The sequence below is a fragment of the Phragmites australis genome, chromosome 21, assembly GCF_958298935.1.
Source record: "Phragmites australis chromosome 21, lpPhrAust1.1, whole genome shotgun sequence".
Lineage (NCBI taxonomy): Eukaryota > Viridiplantae > Streptophyta > Magnoliopsida > Poales > Poaceae > Phragmites > Phragmites australis.
In genome coordinates this window covers 6,777,689-6,796,181 of record NC_084941.1, presented here as the reverse complement: position 1 = coordinate 6,796,181, position 18,493 = coordinate 6,777,689, and the positions used below count along the sequence as shown (strand labels likewise).

General features: G+C 42.1%; 2 protein-coding genes and 1 pseudogene across 3 annotated transcripts; all 3 read left to right on the top strand.

Moving 5' to 3' along the window:
• The first annotated feature begins 5,090 nt into the window (after positions 1–5,090).
• LOC133903107 (polyubiquitin-like) lies at positions 5,091–7,067 on the top strand (annotated as a pseudogene).
• Positions 7,068–9,870: 2,803 nt separating this feature from the next.
• Positions 9,871–13,125, top strand: LOC133903458 (uncharacterized protein At1g03900-like). Of its 2 annotated transcripts, none has more exons than XM_062344843.1 (4): positions 9,871–10,104; positions 10,212–10,736; positions 11,979–12,260; positions 12,701–13,125. In XM_062344843.1, the coding sequence occupies exons 2-4, from the start codon at positions 10,242–10,244 to the stop codon at positions 12,767–12,769; spliced, it is 846 nt and encodes a 281-aa protein (XP_062200827.1). In that variant the 5' UTR covers positions 9,871–10,104; positions 10,212–10,241; the 3' UTR covers positions 12,770–13,125. The 2 variants fall into 2 exon arrangements, with proteins under 2 accessions (XP_062200827.1, XP_062200828.1); XM_062344844.1 differs by having other exon boundaries at positions 10,205–10,736.
• Positions 13,126–13,870: 745 nt separating this feature from the next.
• On the top strand, positions 13,871–17,671 carry LOC133903459 (uncharacterized). Its single transcript, XM_062344845.1, has 13 exons — positions 13,871–14,169; positions 14,534–14,708; positions 14,799–14,882; positions 14,969–15,210; positions 15,285–15,510; positions 15,653–15,732; positions 15,826–15,910; positions 15,996–16,127; positions 16,242–16,355; positions 16,443–16,490; positions 16,747–16,831; positions 16,989–17,042; positions 17,126–17,671. Exons 1-13 carry the CDS (start codon positions 13,967–13,969, stop codon positions 17,242–17,244), a joined length of 1,647 nt encoding a protein of 548 aa, XP_062200829.1. The 5' UTR covers positions 13,871–13,966; the 3' UTR covers positions 17,245–17,671.
• The last annotated feature ends 822 nt before the right edge of the window (positions 17,672–18,493 follow it).

The window sequence follows — 18,493 nt, the reverse complement described above, 5'->3', positions numbered from 1 at the left end:
AGTTCACCATCATTGCCTTGTTCATCATAACTATACTCTTCTTCACTAGATGAAAAATATGAAGTGCCACTGCATTCATGCAAGACATCCATTTGTTCATCCAGTTGGATTTGCTCGAAGACCTTTTTTGTGATTGCTTCAACACCTTAAGGATCCACATGTACCATGTATTCTCCCTCCTTAAACTTCTTCTTGAACTCCTTATACTTTGTCAAGTTCTCCAAAGCTTCATCTTCCTCAAAAGTGTCATTATCTCTCGAAAGGTAGTTCACTGTCACCATAAATATATTTAAATGCTCATGCATTGTAACGGGAGCCAAAAATTTCACAGGGTAATAAGTTGAAGCGTTTCCCAATCGATTAGTGTGGAGATTACGCGAGAAATCATCCTACAATAAGGAAATGTTCCATAAGGATCACGTCTTTGTGTGCATATGACCAAAACATAATGTTTAAACAACCTTAACAATGAACAATAAAATCTTGCTCATTGAACATGATGCTTCAAAGGAAGAAACAAAATTATTGCTTAGTAGTGTCTAATGAAAACCAAATCACTAAGTAGTTCACATAATAAATCGTATATAACCAAAAAGAAACACTAAATTTACCAACCTTTTAACTCTGCATGTGTGCTTTGTTGTTCAATCAAACGCCAACATGGTTTCTTTTGTTTATGCCTCCAGTTGCGCCACCAGCACCTCCTGCGACCTGACGGCCTCAAATGAGCCCAGCTTGAACATAGTGTTGCCTTCATCTTTCCACCAGTTCTTGTATCGTAGTTAATTCAAGGAATTCAATGCAAAAATATGTAGAAACAGTAATGTGCCCATGCGCTGCAATGATTTCAAAATAGTGCCTAATATAATGCTATAAATGGATCAATTTATTGAATATTCATTCATTCAGATTTGTTACAACATCATTCAGTGTGGGTGTGGTCAGATTTTGAGAAATGATTCTACTTGCTTATATCTCGACATTACACAGTCGCAGCAGTAGTGAAATTGTATAAATGGTGTCTCCTAGGTTCTCGCTACAAGATGTTGACATACGCAAGACAATGAGACAAAGTACCACTAACATCTAAACCAGAATATATCGCCCGTGTTTTATTTCAAATAATCCCAACATGATAGCAATATCTCTAAAAGTAAGCACCCCACACCGTAGCATAACATCAGATGTTCTGTTGCTTTCATCGGCCTATGTTTCTATCTTAGTACAAGGATATCGCATAAAGCTTAGTGAGCACATAGGAAACCATGATATCTACGCCAAGCTGATTTAACTTCCTAATATCAATCCAAGATTTCAGGATCTTTGCACCAAGATATGTAACCCTTGCTTCATGGCATAAAACATGTAGTATACCAGCATAACTTTTGCATGACAACATTGTTACAGCTGTATTATATCAATTACCTTCACTACATGTAGAACAAATCGGTCAAGATCAAGGCAGCGAAGAAGAATGTGTGCACCAACAACAATCATAACCGGGCGTCCTTCAATGTCAACTCCACCACGATAACTGTAGTTGGTGGAGAACATCAGATTAAGGGAAGTAGAGACATTGAGATGAAAGTCATCAAATATGCAGATATATTCATCATTAAGCACAAGCCAAAAAAGTATAAAAACATAATGGGAAATTTATATAAATTATTTTCATTTCAGTAATCTCTGAAAGATTAAGAGAATTTGCTTTAGCAAGGTATTGTGAATGAAGTGAATATTCCTCAGCTACAGATAATGAACAGCAACCTAGATTGCCATATCCAAGTAACTTAGCATAATTAAATCCCTTTTGAGCTTGAGCAGATTTTTCCCACTGCTCCTTGCGCCTTAGGTCTGGATATTTAATCAATGACATAAATGAAGGATCAAAATATGAATCCAACTTGAAAGAACTCCTGTAGAATAAACCAGCCAAAATGAGTTGAAGAAGATCATACATAAACAAAAACTATTTGAAGATCTATCACAAAAGAGGACCATATAAATCAAAATTAAGCTGGCAGCTAAGAGTGAAAAAGGGCACAATGGCTAAGACACAAATCAGCATCAGGTACATAGCACAAGATTAAGAATATCTAGTAGAAACAATGAATCTAGCTATCATAAGAAAACCATATTTGCATTTCTACCAATGATAATAGTGAGGAAAATAACAGAAACTTCTTAATCTCACCTCTTCAATGCCGATGCAGAATCAGAAAGTGGAAGATAAATAGGAGCCGCAATCACTATTTTGTCTACCATCCCAGCAGGCAAAAGTCTTATTCTTATTTTCCTTCATCTATTACTGTCTCACCATTCTAATCCCTGACATCAGCTGGGAGTTTTGATACAGCGATCTCTTCCTCCTGCTTGTCCTGATGGAAATATAGAGGGAGCAACATGTAGTGCTTATAATGAGCAGATGAATGAAATAAAGATAATACAAATTCCAGCTTGCTACAATAAAAATGATAAAAAGGAGGGCTCTCACATTAAAACTTGAAAAATCATCAATTAGAAAGTGATTGATGAATAAAAAAATACATGCTGCTACAATAAAAACGAGGGCTCTCACATTAAGTAAAGGAGAATTTTGGGCACCACATAAAAAATCATACAAACAAAAGTAACCTACTTGTTGTTAGTATTAAGACATGATTTTTTTTTTGAAATTACATGAAAGCAGTGCATTAACCAAAATTCTACAATTATTAATGACATCATCAAGAAACTGGCATAATGAGACTGTAGCCTTCTGGTCTCATCAAAAGATTGACCTGCCGAAATATTTGTAGCACATTGGCTATTGAATAGAATTCTTTTCTGGACATCATGAAGTTAGCGTTGTCAAACAAAGTACCATCCAAATAGACTGGGAAGAGCAGGTATGCTTCATGGCTCTAATCTCCTTGTTGACTCTAAATATATCAAGACAACAAGCTTCTCAAGTCTCAACATAAGATAGACTTTGACAAGATAATATGAGTAAAACATCAAGTGCCTAAGCCCCTAACCAAAACAACCTTTTTTATTTGACAATATGACACTACGCGGGCTATATCCACATTTGGAATCAAATTTGATTGCTATATCCCTCACATATGTATCGCAAGAGAAACAAAAAGCCTCAGATAAAAAATAGCACACTTCTACAAGATGGAATTAGCCAAATTCAGCATGTTTTGCTAAACCTTGCACACAGTTTGACATTTAATTATTCAAATGTTTATAGCATCCCCATGCACGAAAGAAAGATATGCAATATGCACAATCGATTACCTTGATTGCTATTATGGCATGATCAAGAAGCGGCAACATAGTGTGATGATTGAACAATAACGACACACGGATCTAGTCCTTCACCATATCCAGCTGCTCATGTATCAGCACCTTCTTCATAGCATATGTTCCATCCTCTAAACAACATCAACACACTAATGGGAACATCTTCAGTTGTGCACTCTAAGACATGCAATTACAAAACTTCCACTCAGTTGACCAGAACATCTCCCAATTGCAAGTGGGAAAACCCCCTGGATACATTGGTTAAACCAATAAATGGAAATGTTACAAAGTAAAAAAAAACCTATGAACATCCTAGTTTCATCATATATGTGCCAAAAATAGGAACCAATCCAGCACACCAAGAACACTTAAGGAGATAAAATCAAGAGCTCGTGAGGGGGGTGAGGATCGTGCGGGGGTACCTGAGACGTGGGAGACACGCCTGCCGAGTGCGGCGTAGGACGGGGTCTGGTGCTCCCTGGCGAGGTAGACAAAAGTGAAGCCGCCCTCACCGATCTAGCAGAGGACGCGGAAGTGGCGCTTGTTGATCCAGATGTCGCCTCCACTCGTTGCTACGTCATAGAGGGCGTTGAGCCCTGAGATGGAGTAGCCCATCCTCATCTTCCTCCCTCCTCTAGAGTCTGTGGGTGAGAGAGAAGGGGATTAAGGTTGGGGTTCTACAGGGTGGAAACAGAGACACGGCGATCTGGTCGGGCTGGTGAGGCGGGCGCTGACAAGGGCGGCAGATCAGCCATGGCAGGCGGGGGTGCAGGGTTGCGGCGATGGTGGTAAGAGATGATACAGTTTGCGTCGTGGGGCGGATAGGACAGGATGGGTGCAGAAGGAGAATGAACTATCAGAGCTAGCATGGGACTGGATGTCGAGGTTGAGAGCGGCGAAGAGAGGCAGAGCCGAGGGAGGTAGTGGCAGATGCGAGGCGGAGGTGGCAATAGGCAAGGGAGGTTCTGAGATCTTGGGCATGCGACCCGGGTAAGGGGATCGCAAGGGACGGGAGCGAGGTGAGGGGGAGCTGGTTCAAGACAGGGCAGAACATGGGGAGGAAGGAGAGGGTTAAATTGGATCTGGATAGTTGAATGGGAGACAGACCAAAGTAGGATACATGGAGGTTTCACGAATCACTACTATTTTCTAAGGGACTATTTGTTTTAGGCTCCTTCTGGCTTCTGCTTCTGTCAGAAGCTCAGAAGCCAAAAGCCCAAATAAACTGGTTTGCTGAAAAGTGACTTCTGGAGAAGCCTGAAGCCTGCGTCTGATGAAATAAACTAGAAGCTGGGAAGCTAGCTGAGAGTAGCTTTTCTGAGAAGTAGTGTGCTGAGAAGCCAAAAAATTGTTGTAAAATCTAACAGCTAAAATCCAAAAGTAGCTTTTTAGAAAAGCCAAAAGCACAGCTTTTCAGAGAAGCCAGAAGCAAAAGCCCAAACAAACAGACCCTAAATAGCAGAGACTAGTACCATAGGAGTATATTCCAGTGACACATGGTGGATGCTATCGTATCAGTGCTGGCGGGCCCACCACATTTACTATGGCAGCGCTACGGCAGTGGGGAGCAGTAAAGGTGAGAAGATCAAGAAAGAGGGGTGAAAGTGGGGAGCGAGGCGAGGACGAGAAACGTTCTTGCTTCTTCGGCTCCACTCACTGATCCGCCACCAAGGAGGAGTCGGCAGCGATAGCGGAGACGATGGATGAAGCGGCACACCATGGATCCCCGTCAGGAGCAGCCGCCCCACTACAAGGTTCGTGCTCGGTGGCGACAGCGGAGACGACGGATGAAGCGGCACATCATGGATCCCCGTCAGGAGCAGCCGCCCCACTACAAGGTTCATGCTCTACGCACGCCCAGCCACTTCATCTCAGACTCATCGTATGGTTAGGTTGTCTGTTCTTGGCGGAATGCGGGTCGCGGGATGGTGTCGTCTCGCGGATTCGAGGGGCACGCGATGCAGTGTAGTGGTCACGCTCAAGTAGGGGGTACTGAGTTTCTGGCCCGATCGATCGGTTCCAAGATGACGGGCTTGGTTTTTGCCTTTGTAGTCGTATCATCTATGACAATGCTTGTCAAATCGTTCTTGATCACGATGTTAAACTTCTTGCAAGAAAGTACTAGCATTGAAGGCGATCTGGTGCGTGCAAAAAATCATCTTTCCTTTGATTTCTTGGTGGTACAGACGACCGAGCTCCCGCGACATGTTTGTGCTATGTTTTGCGTGTTGAGGTATTATGTGAGTATTTCTTAATAATCTGGTTGTCAAGCTTTGAGGGATTTGTTTTTTTTTTTTTGAAAATTTGAAACTGAAGGTACTTAAAGTATAAGGGATGAAAGAAAAGAAGTCTATATGTACGCTTTTGTTTGAAGGGTTCATAAGCTGTACAAATTCTAGTAATTAATGTTTGTAAACTTAGGTGTCATCAGCATGCTTAGCAATAATTTCCTTGGGCATCCTGGATCACGAATAACTATTGATGTTATGTCAGAAGCCAAGTAGATAATATCACAAGGTTTGACTGAGGTTTACATGTGGTGCTTACCGAATCTGCTTTTTTTCTGCTCTATATACTAGCTTCATTCTTGTTCTGATGCTCTTTTATTACATACTTTGATGCATTCATATTTTTCAAAGAACGATGATTACTTAGTAATTTGGTAGTTCCACTGTCCTCTTTGCAGATCTATGTCAAGGTGATGAAAAAGTAACACTTGATGTGAAGTGCACTAATACAGTCGATCAGATTAAGTCTAAAATCAATGCCATCGAGGGGACTGACAAGAACCAGCAAACACTATTTTTTTTGCCGAAAATTTTAAGATTTGCCACCCTTATGGGGTGGGTGGCAAATTTTTTGCCACCCTAGCCCACCTGTCAGTGACTAAGGCGACTCCACGTGTCAGTGACTCAGGAGAAGTGACGCTTCTTTAGGGTGGCAAAAAATTAAATGGCCCTAGAGGTTGACAGTAGAGTTTGTCATGATGTTGTAATCAGCAAGCCTGCTGTCATCCTCCAAGTGATTTCTAGCCAAAAAGAAGGGTCATTCAATTTTTTGCCACCCTACTGTCGACCTCTATGTAACCGATGGGATGCAAATATCTGGCAAGATCCCTTCTATTTGAAAGATCATAAAGCTCAATTTGAAGAAATCCTAGAGTGTTGCTGATGTCAAGGCAACAAATGGAACAGAAGGGGGGAATTCCTCTGGATGAACAGATCATGTTCTATGCAGGTCAACAGCTTGAGGACAACCAATTGTTGAGTCAGTGCGATTTGAGAAATGGCCACGCGCTGCATGTTTTGGTTTGCCCGTCTGACAAGTTGTGTATCTCTATCAATGTTGAGGGTCAAAGAGCTGTGAATCTTGATGTCAAATGCTGGTATACTATTGCTGATATCAAGTTGATGATTGAGACCTTGAGGGTTTACCTGCATTCACGTAGATACTCATGCAACTCAATCTGGTGGCGACGCAGCACTTAAGGACACTGAAACATTGCAGAATCAACACATCGAAAATGGTGAGGTTCTCATGTTATATCGGAGTTTCCAAATCTTCATCAAGACATGGGAAGGGAAGACGGTAACTATGTCGATGAGGACGTGCGACACAACAAGGGAAGTCATGAAGAAAATTTGCAGATTAAGGAAGATGTCTACTATCTAAAGTACAGGGGACGTGTTCTATCTCTTGGGGATACTCTTTAGAAGTCTAAGGTCGGGATGAATTTCGCGATCGATATCTGCCTTTGGAATTCCTACAAAAAGGACTAGGGGCTAGTTGCAACTTCCTTTAGGCTTAACTTAGTTGCTTAGTCGTGCCATTTTGTGGTTCTTCATCTTTAGCGGTGAGCTGGATGTTTATGACTATTGATAGGGTAAAGTCTTGTGTTGCCTGTCTGGTAGTACTATTGTTGTAGCCTCTAAGGCACAGTAGTTGAAGACTTAAGGTCTTGCCAAAGGAGAAGAGACAATTCTGCTATGTTTCTCTTCACTATTGTTCATCGGTGATCACTGAAATGATCATACGAGTCATGGCATATTTCATTTTTCTTGTACTACTGTCATCAGCGTCGCTCTTATTACTTTGGAGGCACGCGCGTTGTGTATATTGTCGTCTGCATTTCCATTTGATGCGCTAACCAATTGTGGGAAGGATGGACGAATATGAGGAAATGGCGGAGATGAAGGTGTTTGGGTACCAACCATGTTCCAAAGAATGTTTTCTGGCAACCTCTTGCCAAGATTATGCATCTTTTGTATGTTCTCGATCTTTATGTTACTCTTTTTTTTATGTTGCTAAATTTAGAGAGTGCATGCATGCTATCTTATAGCAAGCATAACTATTTTGGAAATTTTTTGTGTGAACAGGCACATCTCTTTCCACTAACAATCAATGCACATGCTTCACACATGTGAAATCAATAATATTGTGATGGGTAAAAAAATCACGTGAAAAAATAATTAAAAAAAAGGTTAATGATGCACCCTATAGATAGAAGGAAATAATGATATATTAATACTTTTTAATACTCATAGCATTTATTAATTACATGTTTCCAAATTGATTGGAAGTTTTCAAACAATTGAGAGGGGATGAGACGGTAGAGCAACTTTGATTATAGACCATTTAATCATGTAGATAAATGGTGAAGATCGTTCAGATCTGTCATAACTCATCTATTTTATAGGAGTATAGATATAGATTATTATCATTTGATGAGCAGTGGGAGGGAGCCACGGAGATGGAATGAGGTGCAAGAGAAGCGAGTCTTGGGAGGAAGGCACGACCGTGCAGATACGTTACTTCGCCCTGTCTTATCGACGAGTACAAGTACATATGCATAGGCAAAAGATACACGGAGGGAAATTGTTCATGCCGACTCTCATAGAGGATCCTAGAAGAAAAGAAATTTACAAGCATGTCCTTAGAGACCTCTGTGTTCATCGGAAACGCCACCCATCGTTGGATTCCGTAGACACTGAGGCAGCCGTCGAAACAGGAAGACGACAGCAAGCTCCACACTGAGACAAGGGAAATCACCATCGCACAAAGGCTTTGATAGGAACCGCAGCAGCAACCCACCACAAGCGACAGGAAAGTAGGAACCTTGCAAATCCATCGGCCGAGGAAGCACCCCAAGCTTACCTGATCCTAGGTCTGCTCGCATAGCCGAAAAACTGCAAAGGGGATGAGCAGACCCACTCGCCACATCACCACGAACCCAGCAATCACCCTTCCGCACGCTTTGCACAATGCCACCGTCACACAAGACCGAAGCATCGAACGGCACAAAACTCTCCTACAGGACCTACCGATATCCCAAACTTCAGCCAAAGCTTCAGATCTGATGGACTCCCACCTCACTAGCCCATCTCTGGTGCCGAAGCGAACACCGATGAGGCGAGGAAGGGACCGGAGGACCTTATTCCAGAGCGGCAATGTCGTCTCCGCCTCGCCATCACCGTCGAGAAACCAAACCCTAGACACCCTAGGACCTATACTAAACAAACCTAGACGCATACATGACCGCCGAGCGCCGATCCGTCCTTTCCCCACCCGCTCTGGTGTCGGAGAGGCCGCCAGAGGAGGGAGAACGGAATAATCGATGTCGGGAACGAGAGTCACCGCTTGGTCACCTTTCTCTACTGTAGTAGGGGAATCGATTTGAGAGGAGGCGATGTCTGATAGGGTTCCATCTCGAATTATTTTGCGAAATGGGTTTTTGGCATATATGATAGTTTGGAGATGAGTGCTAATATGCTATGTTTATGCTCGCATGCCCTCTGTGTTTTTGGTTTTTGAATATACTTCCTAGATCAGCAGTGGAGTTCCTACGAGAAAAAAAAAGTATCTCCACCCTATGAGCTGAAGTATATATTTGATTAATACATATGATACGGACCGTTTGGGATGAGCTTTCTAAATATCCATTATGTTTTTTATACAACGACAGATTTCTTTTTTTCCTATAAAGAATACCACACTATGCAGTCTATACTACCTAGAAAATAAATAAAGCTTTTTTATTAGAATCATGGTCGTGGGTAGAACCACAAAATGCAAGTGATATCTCAACAAATAGTGGTGTTTCGGGTATGTAGGATATATGTGTGCCATTGTATTATGATCTTGGTGGGCACGGAGATTTTGCAAGAATCTGTTGAAAAACTTGATGAGCTCTTTATAGGTCCTCTGAATATATAGCATAATTTCACCTTAAGTTTTCTATTAAAAACTTTTCAAAATAAAATATACATGACATGATATAGTTTCAATGGGATCAATGAAAACCTCTCTGAAACTTGGATGAAACACCTTCAAAATTGTTGCCGGATGAAACATCACTACATCGCCTCTCTGGAATTGTTAGAGACCTACTATCCTTATCTTGGAATGTGATGGCTTTCATAACTTCATCTGCTTTCATTCACCAAACCTTATAGGGCTAGATTGCTTGCTCCGTGACGCTCCAACCCACCATTGGTTGGTGATGCACTGATGCCCCAACTGCTGGGATGAAATGCACAATTGCATGATTCCTAAAGAGAACAAAAGCCATCTTAAAAAGAAAAGGAAAAGAAAAAGGAAAAAGAAGAGACAACACAATCGACCTTGGAACAGAAATTAGACCGAGAAGAAGGGCCAAATCGTAAAATGTGACATTCTGATTGCTGCATTCCTCCTCAGTCCTCCACCACTTCGATCCCATGTCTTCTTCTCCACCTTTCTTCTCCTCTCCTCAAGAACCCCAATCCAAACCCCAACCGCCAAAAATCCCAAGAAATCGCGCAAAAAATATCATCTTGGGTGAGATCGACCCTGATGTTATCTAGATCTCTACTGGTTCATTTCCTCATGTTGTAATCTGATCTCGTGACCATTACCTGTTCTTGGATTGCATCGGTAGGAAGCAGTTAGTTGAGAGAGGAGGCGGGGGCGGGATCATGGCGTCGTCGCTGGCCGAGGAGGAGGAGGCCTTTGAGCACACGCTGCTGGTGGTACGGGAGGTGTCGGTGTACAAGATCCCGCCGCGCACCACCAGCGGCGGCTACAAGTGCGGCGAGTGGCTGCAGTCGGACAAGATCTGGTCGGGCCGCCTCCGCGTGGTGTCCTGCGGCGACCGCTGCGAGATCCGGCTCGAGGACCCGGCCACGGGGGAGCTCTTCGCCGCCTGCTTCGTGCTGCCCGGGCAGAGGGAGAGCGCCGTCGAGACCGTGCTCGACTCCTCCCGCTACTTCGTGCTCCGCATCGAGGACGGCAGGGGGAAGTACGCCTTCGTCGGGCTCGGGTTCAACGAGCGCAACGAGGCGTTCGACTTCAACGTCGCGCTGTCGGACCACGAGAAGTATGTCAAGAGGGAGCAGGAGAAGGAGACGGGTGGCGAGGAGATCGAAGACAGCCAGATTGGCATACACCCGGCCGTCAATCGCCGGCTCAAGGTAAGCTGAAAGACCTTCTCTCTCTCTCTCTCTCTCTCTCTCTCTCTTCCTTCGGCTGTAGCATAATCGGAATGATCAGAAGTTAAGATCTTTGCTGCAAGCTTAACTTTTCTCCTTTTGCAAATGTTTTTAGAGTTTAGCTGATGAATAATGAAATGTTGTTGCTGTTGTCTTCGTTAAAAGTGATTATTCATGCAAGTAGATAAGATTGTGTTGATGTGTATTTTGTTGTGTTGTCCTAAATCTGTAGGATGGCCAAAAAGGAATGATGGATAGGTTGTTGGGGATCTGGTATGCCATTTGATGAAATAATTTGTGATTAGCTTAGCAAGCAAAGGAGACTCTGATTATCATTTTTTGGTAAACGGAGACTATGTTAGGTCTTTTAAAGGATATAAAAAGTTTTTTTAAAAAAATACATCGAGTTTGACGTCAGTCATTGGTTATTAGCAGACCAGGCATCAAGACGAGGAAAAGCATCCGAACAAAACGCCAAAGCTTTTAGACAGTTGATTTCTTAGTGGGCTTATAGATGACCTTATTCTGTTATAGGTTTGCAGTTAATCTGGTGGAATGTAATCAATTCATTTTGCTCATATATAGCTTTCTCAGGAACAAAAATCTTTTAGACTCTTCTATCCATGCAGTAAATATGTTCTCTTACCAAAGGTCGTATCAGTGGATTTTTTTTTTTTTTTACCAAACAATAGGCCTGTCTCTTAGTCCCTTATGCAACTTCTGTCAGAAATGGGCCTGGTTTGTGCGACTTGGTTGACTGGTCCAGAAGGGTCCTCAATTTGATGACAAGCAGGAAAGAATTATGACTTGGTCAGCCTTCTGCACATCCTTTCCCTGGCCTACAACTCCATCAAAGAAAAGAACATAGAGTAAAGGGGAACGGAATACAATTTGATGTTGTGGAATGCATATGTAAACAAAGGCTACATTATGTAATTTCGCTGAACTATTAGATAGTCAATCTGTCAATGTTGTGCGGTAGTACTCCACAGGGAAGAGAATGTTGCTCCTTTTTTTAGTTTGTGTTGTAAACTATCCATATTGCATGATATTGATGAGAATGTGATAGAAGGCACCATATTATTATCGTAGGTGCATTACAAGTTTGGAGTTTACACAGGAGCATGTTCATGCCATGTCCATATCTCATCTTATCAACGAGGTCATGTGCATTATCCCTGGTATTTGCATGAAGTTTTAATGTCATTCCTTCTTTTTCTGTAGGAAGGTGAAACCATTAGGATAAATGTGAAAAACAAGCCAACTACTGGAAGTGGCATGCTTCAATCTGCTGGTTTATCTGGAGGGGCCACTGCAAAACCCAAGGCAAGCATGCTCCTTGCGCCACCTCCAGGCGCAGCTGGGAAGCTTCGGTCTCCTCTTCCACCTCCACCTAATGACCCTGCAGCTTCAAGGATGAATTCTGGACATAATACTGGAATCAGGGCCCCGAAAGAACCCACCAAGAGAAACAACGATACTTTTTCAGATCTTTCTGCTATAAAGGTGACATTTTTAATTCTTTGGCTTACACTTGAGAGTCTTGTTGTCCAGAATGGAGCACTACAAAGAACACATGCAGCTGTCCCGTGCACATACTAGCCACTTTCACAAACTGATAGATAAGACAAGATTTAATCTCCTTTTCATGGTCCATGCCTTCATGATAAAGCAATCCTCTATGCTTAAAGAAGTTTTTTTTTAAAAAAAACTGTTTTTTTAATCTGGTTAATCGTGTCACCTTACTATTCTAGGTGTCCCTTTTCTGTCACTTGTCAAATAAGACTATAGCAAATTTAAAAAAATTATAGTCTGACATTCTTCATTTAACTGGATTAGCATGCATTACCTCCAAATGAATGTAGATGAATTTTGGGGGCCTTTGTTTTGTGGTTATTTTACTCATTCCTTCACCCCCTTACACTTCAATCATCTGTGATACACAGCAAAGCCTACCTTCATCGACTGAACCGGAACAAACAAAGAGCACAGGTGCTGGATGGGCAGCATTTTGACAATGATGTGGAATCTACTGTTGATAATCTTTTGTCGGAAAAGGAAGAACAAGATGTGGCTTCGACCTGTTGGAAGTCTTTTTGCAATTAAATATCAAAAATGGCCTGTCTGCCCCACTTGTTGCTCAAGAAATAAACATTTACAGTAGTGCTGTTAGCCAACCAATCTCACCACATGAATGGACCAAGGGAGCTCTGATAGTCAGAATAAAACTACGACTTCCCTTGTTGTTTATCATATTTGTGCTGTCATGTTTCACAATCAAAATCCAGAATCACACTGATTTCAATGTGTATTTTGTGGTGAAAGGTTGGGAATACTGCATCAAAAGCGGCAAAGACTGTTAATTATAGTATTCACCAAGTTTCAGTCTAGAACCTGGGCTTTACTTTGTGCCTTGTCCAAGTTTTAAGTTGTCGTTAGGCTGTATTTACTTCAGTCCAACATTCAAAGTGTAGCTGCCGTGACAACGACTCTTTAGGTAAATCTAAAGGCTTGCTGTTCCAGTCCTGTTACTCTCTTATAAAAGCTTGTGCGCGTCAATGGTTCATTGCGGTTTCGATTTGGGAGCTGTCATAAGAATGAAGATCGTATAAAAATCACAGAAGCGGTTGTGAAAATCGTACAAAAATCACAGAAACACAACTGCGAACGAAATTCATTTCATTGTATCATGTTCCTTCACGCATCAACCAAAGAATTTTGGAAAAACTACCCCATCAAACTCCCCTCTGATAATAAAATGGCTTAGCCAATTATAGGTTGTTAAGTTTGCTGATACGTATACAGTCTCTTCAACTCTTCCTCTCAACCAAAACCAATCGTTTTACTGAGCATTTTTAGCATATCCCTCTTTCTAGCGTCCATCCTCGCTTCTCTTCCACCAACTTCTTCAACAACCTAAAAATTTAGTAACTATATTTCGATGCTACGGCCCTAAAATTTAGACCAAAATTTCCCCTTTACTTTGAAGTATCTTACATAAAACTCTAAACTTCTTTTTTTTTCAATGTTCACTTGTCGATGGCACTGAATTTGTTTTTTAGATCTTTTATTGAACTCAACAATTACATCAAGCGCTGAATTTGTACAGATTTGATTCTTGGAAGCAGTTTCTATATGGACAGTTGTGTATAGGCTTCCACATTTAGCTGTGATCATATTTGGCGTGATTGATTCTTCTTCTCTTGCTTGCAATGGATTCAGCGAGGAGCTGGTTCAACAAGCTCCAAACGAGGGAGAAATCCATTGGCAAGAAGAAAGAATTGCCTCCCAATGGCAAGGAATCGGGCGATGATGCGCCATCTAGCGCAACCAGGCAGAGGGTTGTCGCGGCCAAGCAGTATATTGAGAAGCACTACAAGGAGCAAATGAAACATCTGCAGGACAGGAAAGAAAGGTAAAGATCAATGACATTGTTCGGCTATGCAATTTTTATCTGTCAATAATTTCATTTATTAATTTATTTTTGCATCCATAGGCATCAATTACAATCGAACAATTTTCATACAACCTCCAGATTGCCTAATTGCAAAAACTTGACAAGAGTTCCTGCTTTCTAGAATGGTTGTATATCTGCGCTGCTTGTTATTAAATTCCATCAACAAGAACAATGTATTATATGGATAATTTATATGTTCAGATCATGATTATATACTCAAGTGTCTGCAGGCTGTCGCTTCCTACCAGATGTTGACGATTTTTCTCACAATGGATTTCTTACGGCTGACGATGTCATAACTTTTGGCATTGTTGTCATGCAGACGGTATAGTCTAGAAAAGAAATTAGCAGACGCCGATGTATCCGAAGAAGAGCTGCACAACATTCTGAAGCAGTTTGAGAAGAAAGAGACGGAGTACATGCGTTTGCAGAGGCATAAAATGAGCGTCGATGATTTCGACTTGTTGACAATGATAGGGAAGGGAGCATTTGGTGAGGTAAACTTGCATGCAAATAAGCAATCAGTCTGTATCTTATTCTCTATCTTTTTACAAAAAAAAATGGTTGTCGCAATGGTTTTCTTCTAGGTCAGAGTCTGTAGAGAGAAGACCACAGGAAATGTCTATGCAATGAAGAAGCTTAAAAAGTCAGAAATGCTTCGTCGAGGTCAGGTATGTTTTTTTTTCTGGTCAGCATTCTGAATTCATGTTTATATACACTGTTCCTTCTTTGAGTTCTTTTTTGGATTTTTGCATAGGTTGAGCATGTTAGAGCTGAAAGAAATCTTCTCGCTGAAGTGGATCACCACTGCATTGTCAAACTATACTGTTCATTCCAAGACAGTGAGTATCTGTACCTGATCATGGAGTACCTCCCCGGAGGCGACATGATGACGCTGCTCATGAGGAAAGACACATTGAGTGAAGATGAAGCCAGGTTCTATGTTGGTGAGACGGTCCTTGCGATCGAAGCGATTCACAAGCACAACTACATCCACAGGTATTTGAGCAAGTGCAATCGAGTTCAGTACTTCTTCTGTGGTGTTCTGATGAGTTCTGTACTTGAATTTTCAGAGATATCAAGCCTGATAATCTGCTACTGGATAAATATGGTCACCTGAGACTGTCAGATTTTGGATTATGCAAACCGCTAGACTATTCTAATTTTCCAGACCTGAACGAAAAGGATGTTACACCTGCGAAAACAGTATCGTCTCATAGTGATGGGAGACAGCAGTCTATGCCAAAGCGCTCGCAGCAAGAACAGTTGGAGCACTGGCAAAAGAATAGGAGAACTTTGGTCAGTACCTAAAACAATGTACCATTTCATCATTAGTAACTGCTGCACAAATTACCTGTTTATTCCAGTTTCAACATCTATTTGGTAATACCTTCTTCGATAATTTATTTCCAAATTTTGACAAGCGAATAAATGATTGTAGGCTTACTCAACTGTTGGTACACCAGACTACATTGCTCCAGAGGTTCTTCTGAAGAAAGGCTACGGGATGGAGTGTGATTGGTAAGCACTTAAGCATCATTTGCAATATTTCTTATGCCAATGGGCCTATTGAGTTTGCGGTTAAAGAAAAAATAATAACTTCCGCCTTTCTAGGTGGTCCCTTGGTGCTATCATGTATGAAATGCTAGTGGGTTATCCTCCATTTTATTCGGATGAGCCTATGACAACTTGTAGAAAGGTAATGTATTCCCAGGTTCAGTTATCTCTAGTTTGTTCATTTGTCCTTGTCCTTCCTTTATGTGATGCCTATATCTTCCAAACAGATAGTGAACTGGAGAACACATTTGAAATTTCCTGAAGAAGCAAGGCTCACGACGGATGCAGAAGATCTTATAAGTAAACTACTATGCAATGTCGATCAACGCCTCGGTACAAAAGGGGCAGAGGAAATAAAGGTTGTTATGCGTTCATTAAGTATGCCTTGCAACATGTCTCAAAGCAAGTTCTTTTTCCAAATAAATATTTGATACTACTGATTTTTTTCTCATAGTATGCATGTGTAATTTTAGGAGCACCCCTGGTTTAGTGAAGTAGAATGGGACAAACTATATGAAATTGAAGCTGCATATCTGCCTCAAGTCACAGATGAGTTGGATACTCAGAATTTTGAGAAATTTGAGGAGGTAACCGCTGTTATTTATAAATAAATGTGCTTCTCAGTTACCAGAAATTAGTACAGAAAATTTTATTTTTCTGTGGTGCATTCGCAGTCCTCAGATAACGTTCAGTGTTCAGCAAAGACAGGCCCTTGGAGAAAGGTAACCGTACCTTTACATATTGTGAGCCTATCAACTGACAGCATTATTTAATTGTTACAGTAGCACAAAATGAAGAGCATTTTTTTATAGATTAAAATGAAGAGAATTGGCCATGCATGTGGTACCGTGACTGATGTAGTCGCGACATCTCTTTTTAGGGAAATAAACATTACCTTTCAAATGCCCATAAATAATCATTTCTTAAATGTATACACATCTTCAAATGTTATTATCCTCTTCTGTGATTTTCTTCCAGATGCTTTCTTCAAAGGATTTGAATTTTGTGGGCTACACGTACAAAAACTTCGAGCTTGTGAATGATCACGAAGTCCCTGGAATGGGTACTGCGCTTTCTGGTTTCTTTCCATAAGTAGAGTAGTGAGTTTAGAGTGTAGACTCTTTAATTTGGTAAAAAAGAGGATCTAAAAGCGAAAACAAGTCTTCATGTAGACCATGATGATCTTGTGTTTTTCAACTAATATCTTGCCACGTGCACAGCTGAGCTTAAGAAGAAGGAAAAGGCGAAGAGACCCAGCGTCAAATCTCTCTTTGGTTTGTTAACTCGTCCTCTCTGAAATTCGTTTCCACAGCGTTGATCCCTTGTTTGATGCTAGGAAGACTCATTTACCTTGCAGATTCGCCAGAGCCTGAAGGAGAGGAGCCGCAGCCTGACGAAGCAGCTGAAGGGAGCGTCCGGGAACCACCAGATGCAGAGCCCGAGCTGTCGAGAAGCCTCAGCTCGGCATCGACATGAGACATCTCTCACTTCCAACGCTACCTGTCAGGGCTAGTTGGTGCACGGCATGCGTTCGTTTGTGTACAGAAGCAACAGAGACCGGAAGAAGCCCGTTCCCCGTGCCCGTGAGCATTTTCGTCGGCAGAGTCTAGTAGCTATATGCTGCCAGGAAGAAATCGAAGGGAAACACGTATTGTTTTCTTTGTTGATATATTCGCAAATGATGCTGCGTGCTGTTAAATAAGTGTCCGTGCATGAAATCAGGGGCGGAACCAAACACATGGTAAGATGGGCTTCAGTTCGGACAGTAGGAATTTTATCGGGGTATATAGCTCGGATAGTAAAAGCCTAACGCGATGTGATATCTGACATTAGTTCTAGGCTGTTAAGGCGTGACCAAATTCTGGTTCCTCCGCTGCATGAAATGTACACACGATGATGGTGGCGATGCTTGCGGCGCTGCAGGTTCTGCTGCTTTGTTTACCCTTCCCGTACGGGTGGATTTGTTGTTTGGTTCGCCAATCGGAATGGCTCCCTGCTCGCCCCCCACGCGCGCTGACGTGCCTCGACGCGCCCCGGCGGCCAGGCCGGGCGTACGCGCGGTGCTCGGCGGCAAGGCCGGCAACCCGACCCCGCGCGGGGCAGCGGCGGCCACCTGCTGGAACGGGTCGGCGCCGAGGAGCGCGCGCGCGAGTCGATTCTTTAGGGGGAACGCGGAGGCGGAGACGCGTCGGGAGTCACGACGTGTGCCACCGCAACGCGAGGGCAGCCGGGTCGCCCCGGCTCGAGTGGAGCGGGGGAGCCCCTACACCACGCCGCGCGCGCACGCCTTCGAATGCGGGCTAGGTGCGTGCCGGCCCGCGCACAGGCATCAATTTAGAAAGGAAATTTTATAGCATCCTAGTGCGAAAGATTTTTTTGAGATTTTGATTCACGTCATTTTTTTTCTGATCTAATAGATGACACGTGTGTAGGAGAGAAAATTTAGAACGCATATCGTACAAGAAAAATGAGTCTTTCAAAAGATTAGATCTTATAAAATTTTCTTCCATCAACTTAAATATATTTGGTTCTTGACTTAAGCATACCCAAGTTAAATTTTGGTCCCATAAATTTGGTTTCTATTTGTTTAGATCAAGGTTAAAATTTGATCGGTCAATTTTTTATAGTAAAGCTAGGTGAGATTTTGATGCCTAAAATAACGGATCCGATTTTAGTTGGTTCAGCTTCAAACCAAATGCTTCTATTTACTCTGATTTTAGTATGA

Coding starts and splice junctions, on each gene's coding strand:
- LOC133903459 (XM_062344845.1), top strand. CDS start 13,967: ATGGATTCAGCGAGGAGCTGGTTCAACAAGCTCCAAACGAGGGAGAAA. Junction 14,170..14,533: donor CTGCAGGACAGGAAAGAAAG/GTAAAGATCAAT, acceptor GTTGTCATGCAG/ACGGTATAGTCTAGAAAAGA. Junction 15,211..15,284: donor AAGCACAACTACATCCACAG/GTATTTGAGCAA, acceptor TTGAATTTTCAG/AGATATCAAGCCTGATAATC.
- LOC133903458 (XM_062344843.1), top strand. CDS start 10,242: ATGGCGTCGTCGCTGGCCGAGGAGGAGGAGGCCTTTGAGCACACGCTG. Junction 10,737..11,978: donor CCGTCAATCGCCGGCTCAAG/GTAAGCTGAAAG, acceptor CTTTTTCTGTAG/GAAGGTGAAACCATTAGGAT. Junction 12,261..12,700: donor CAGATCTTTCTGCTATAAAG/GTGACATTTTTA, acceptor TGTGATACACAG/CAAAGCCTACCTTCATCGAC.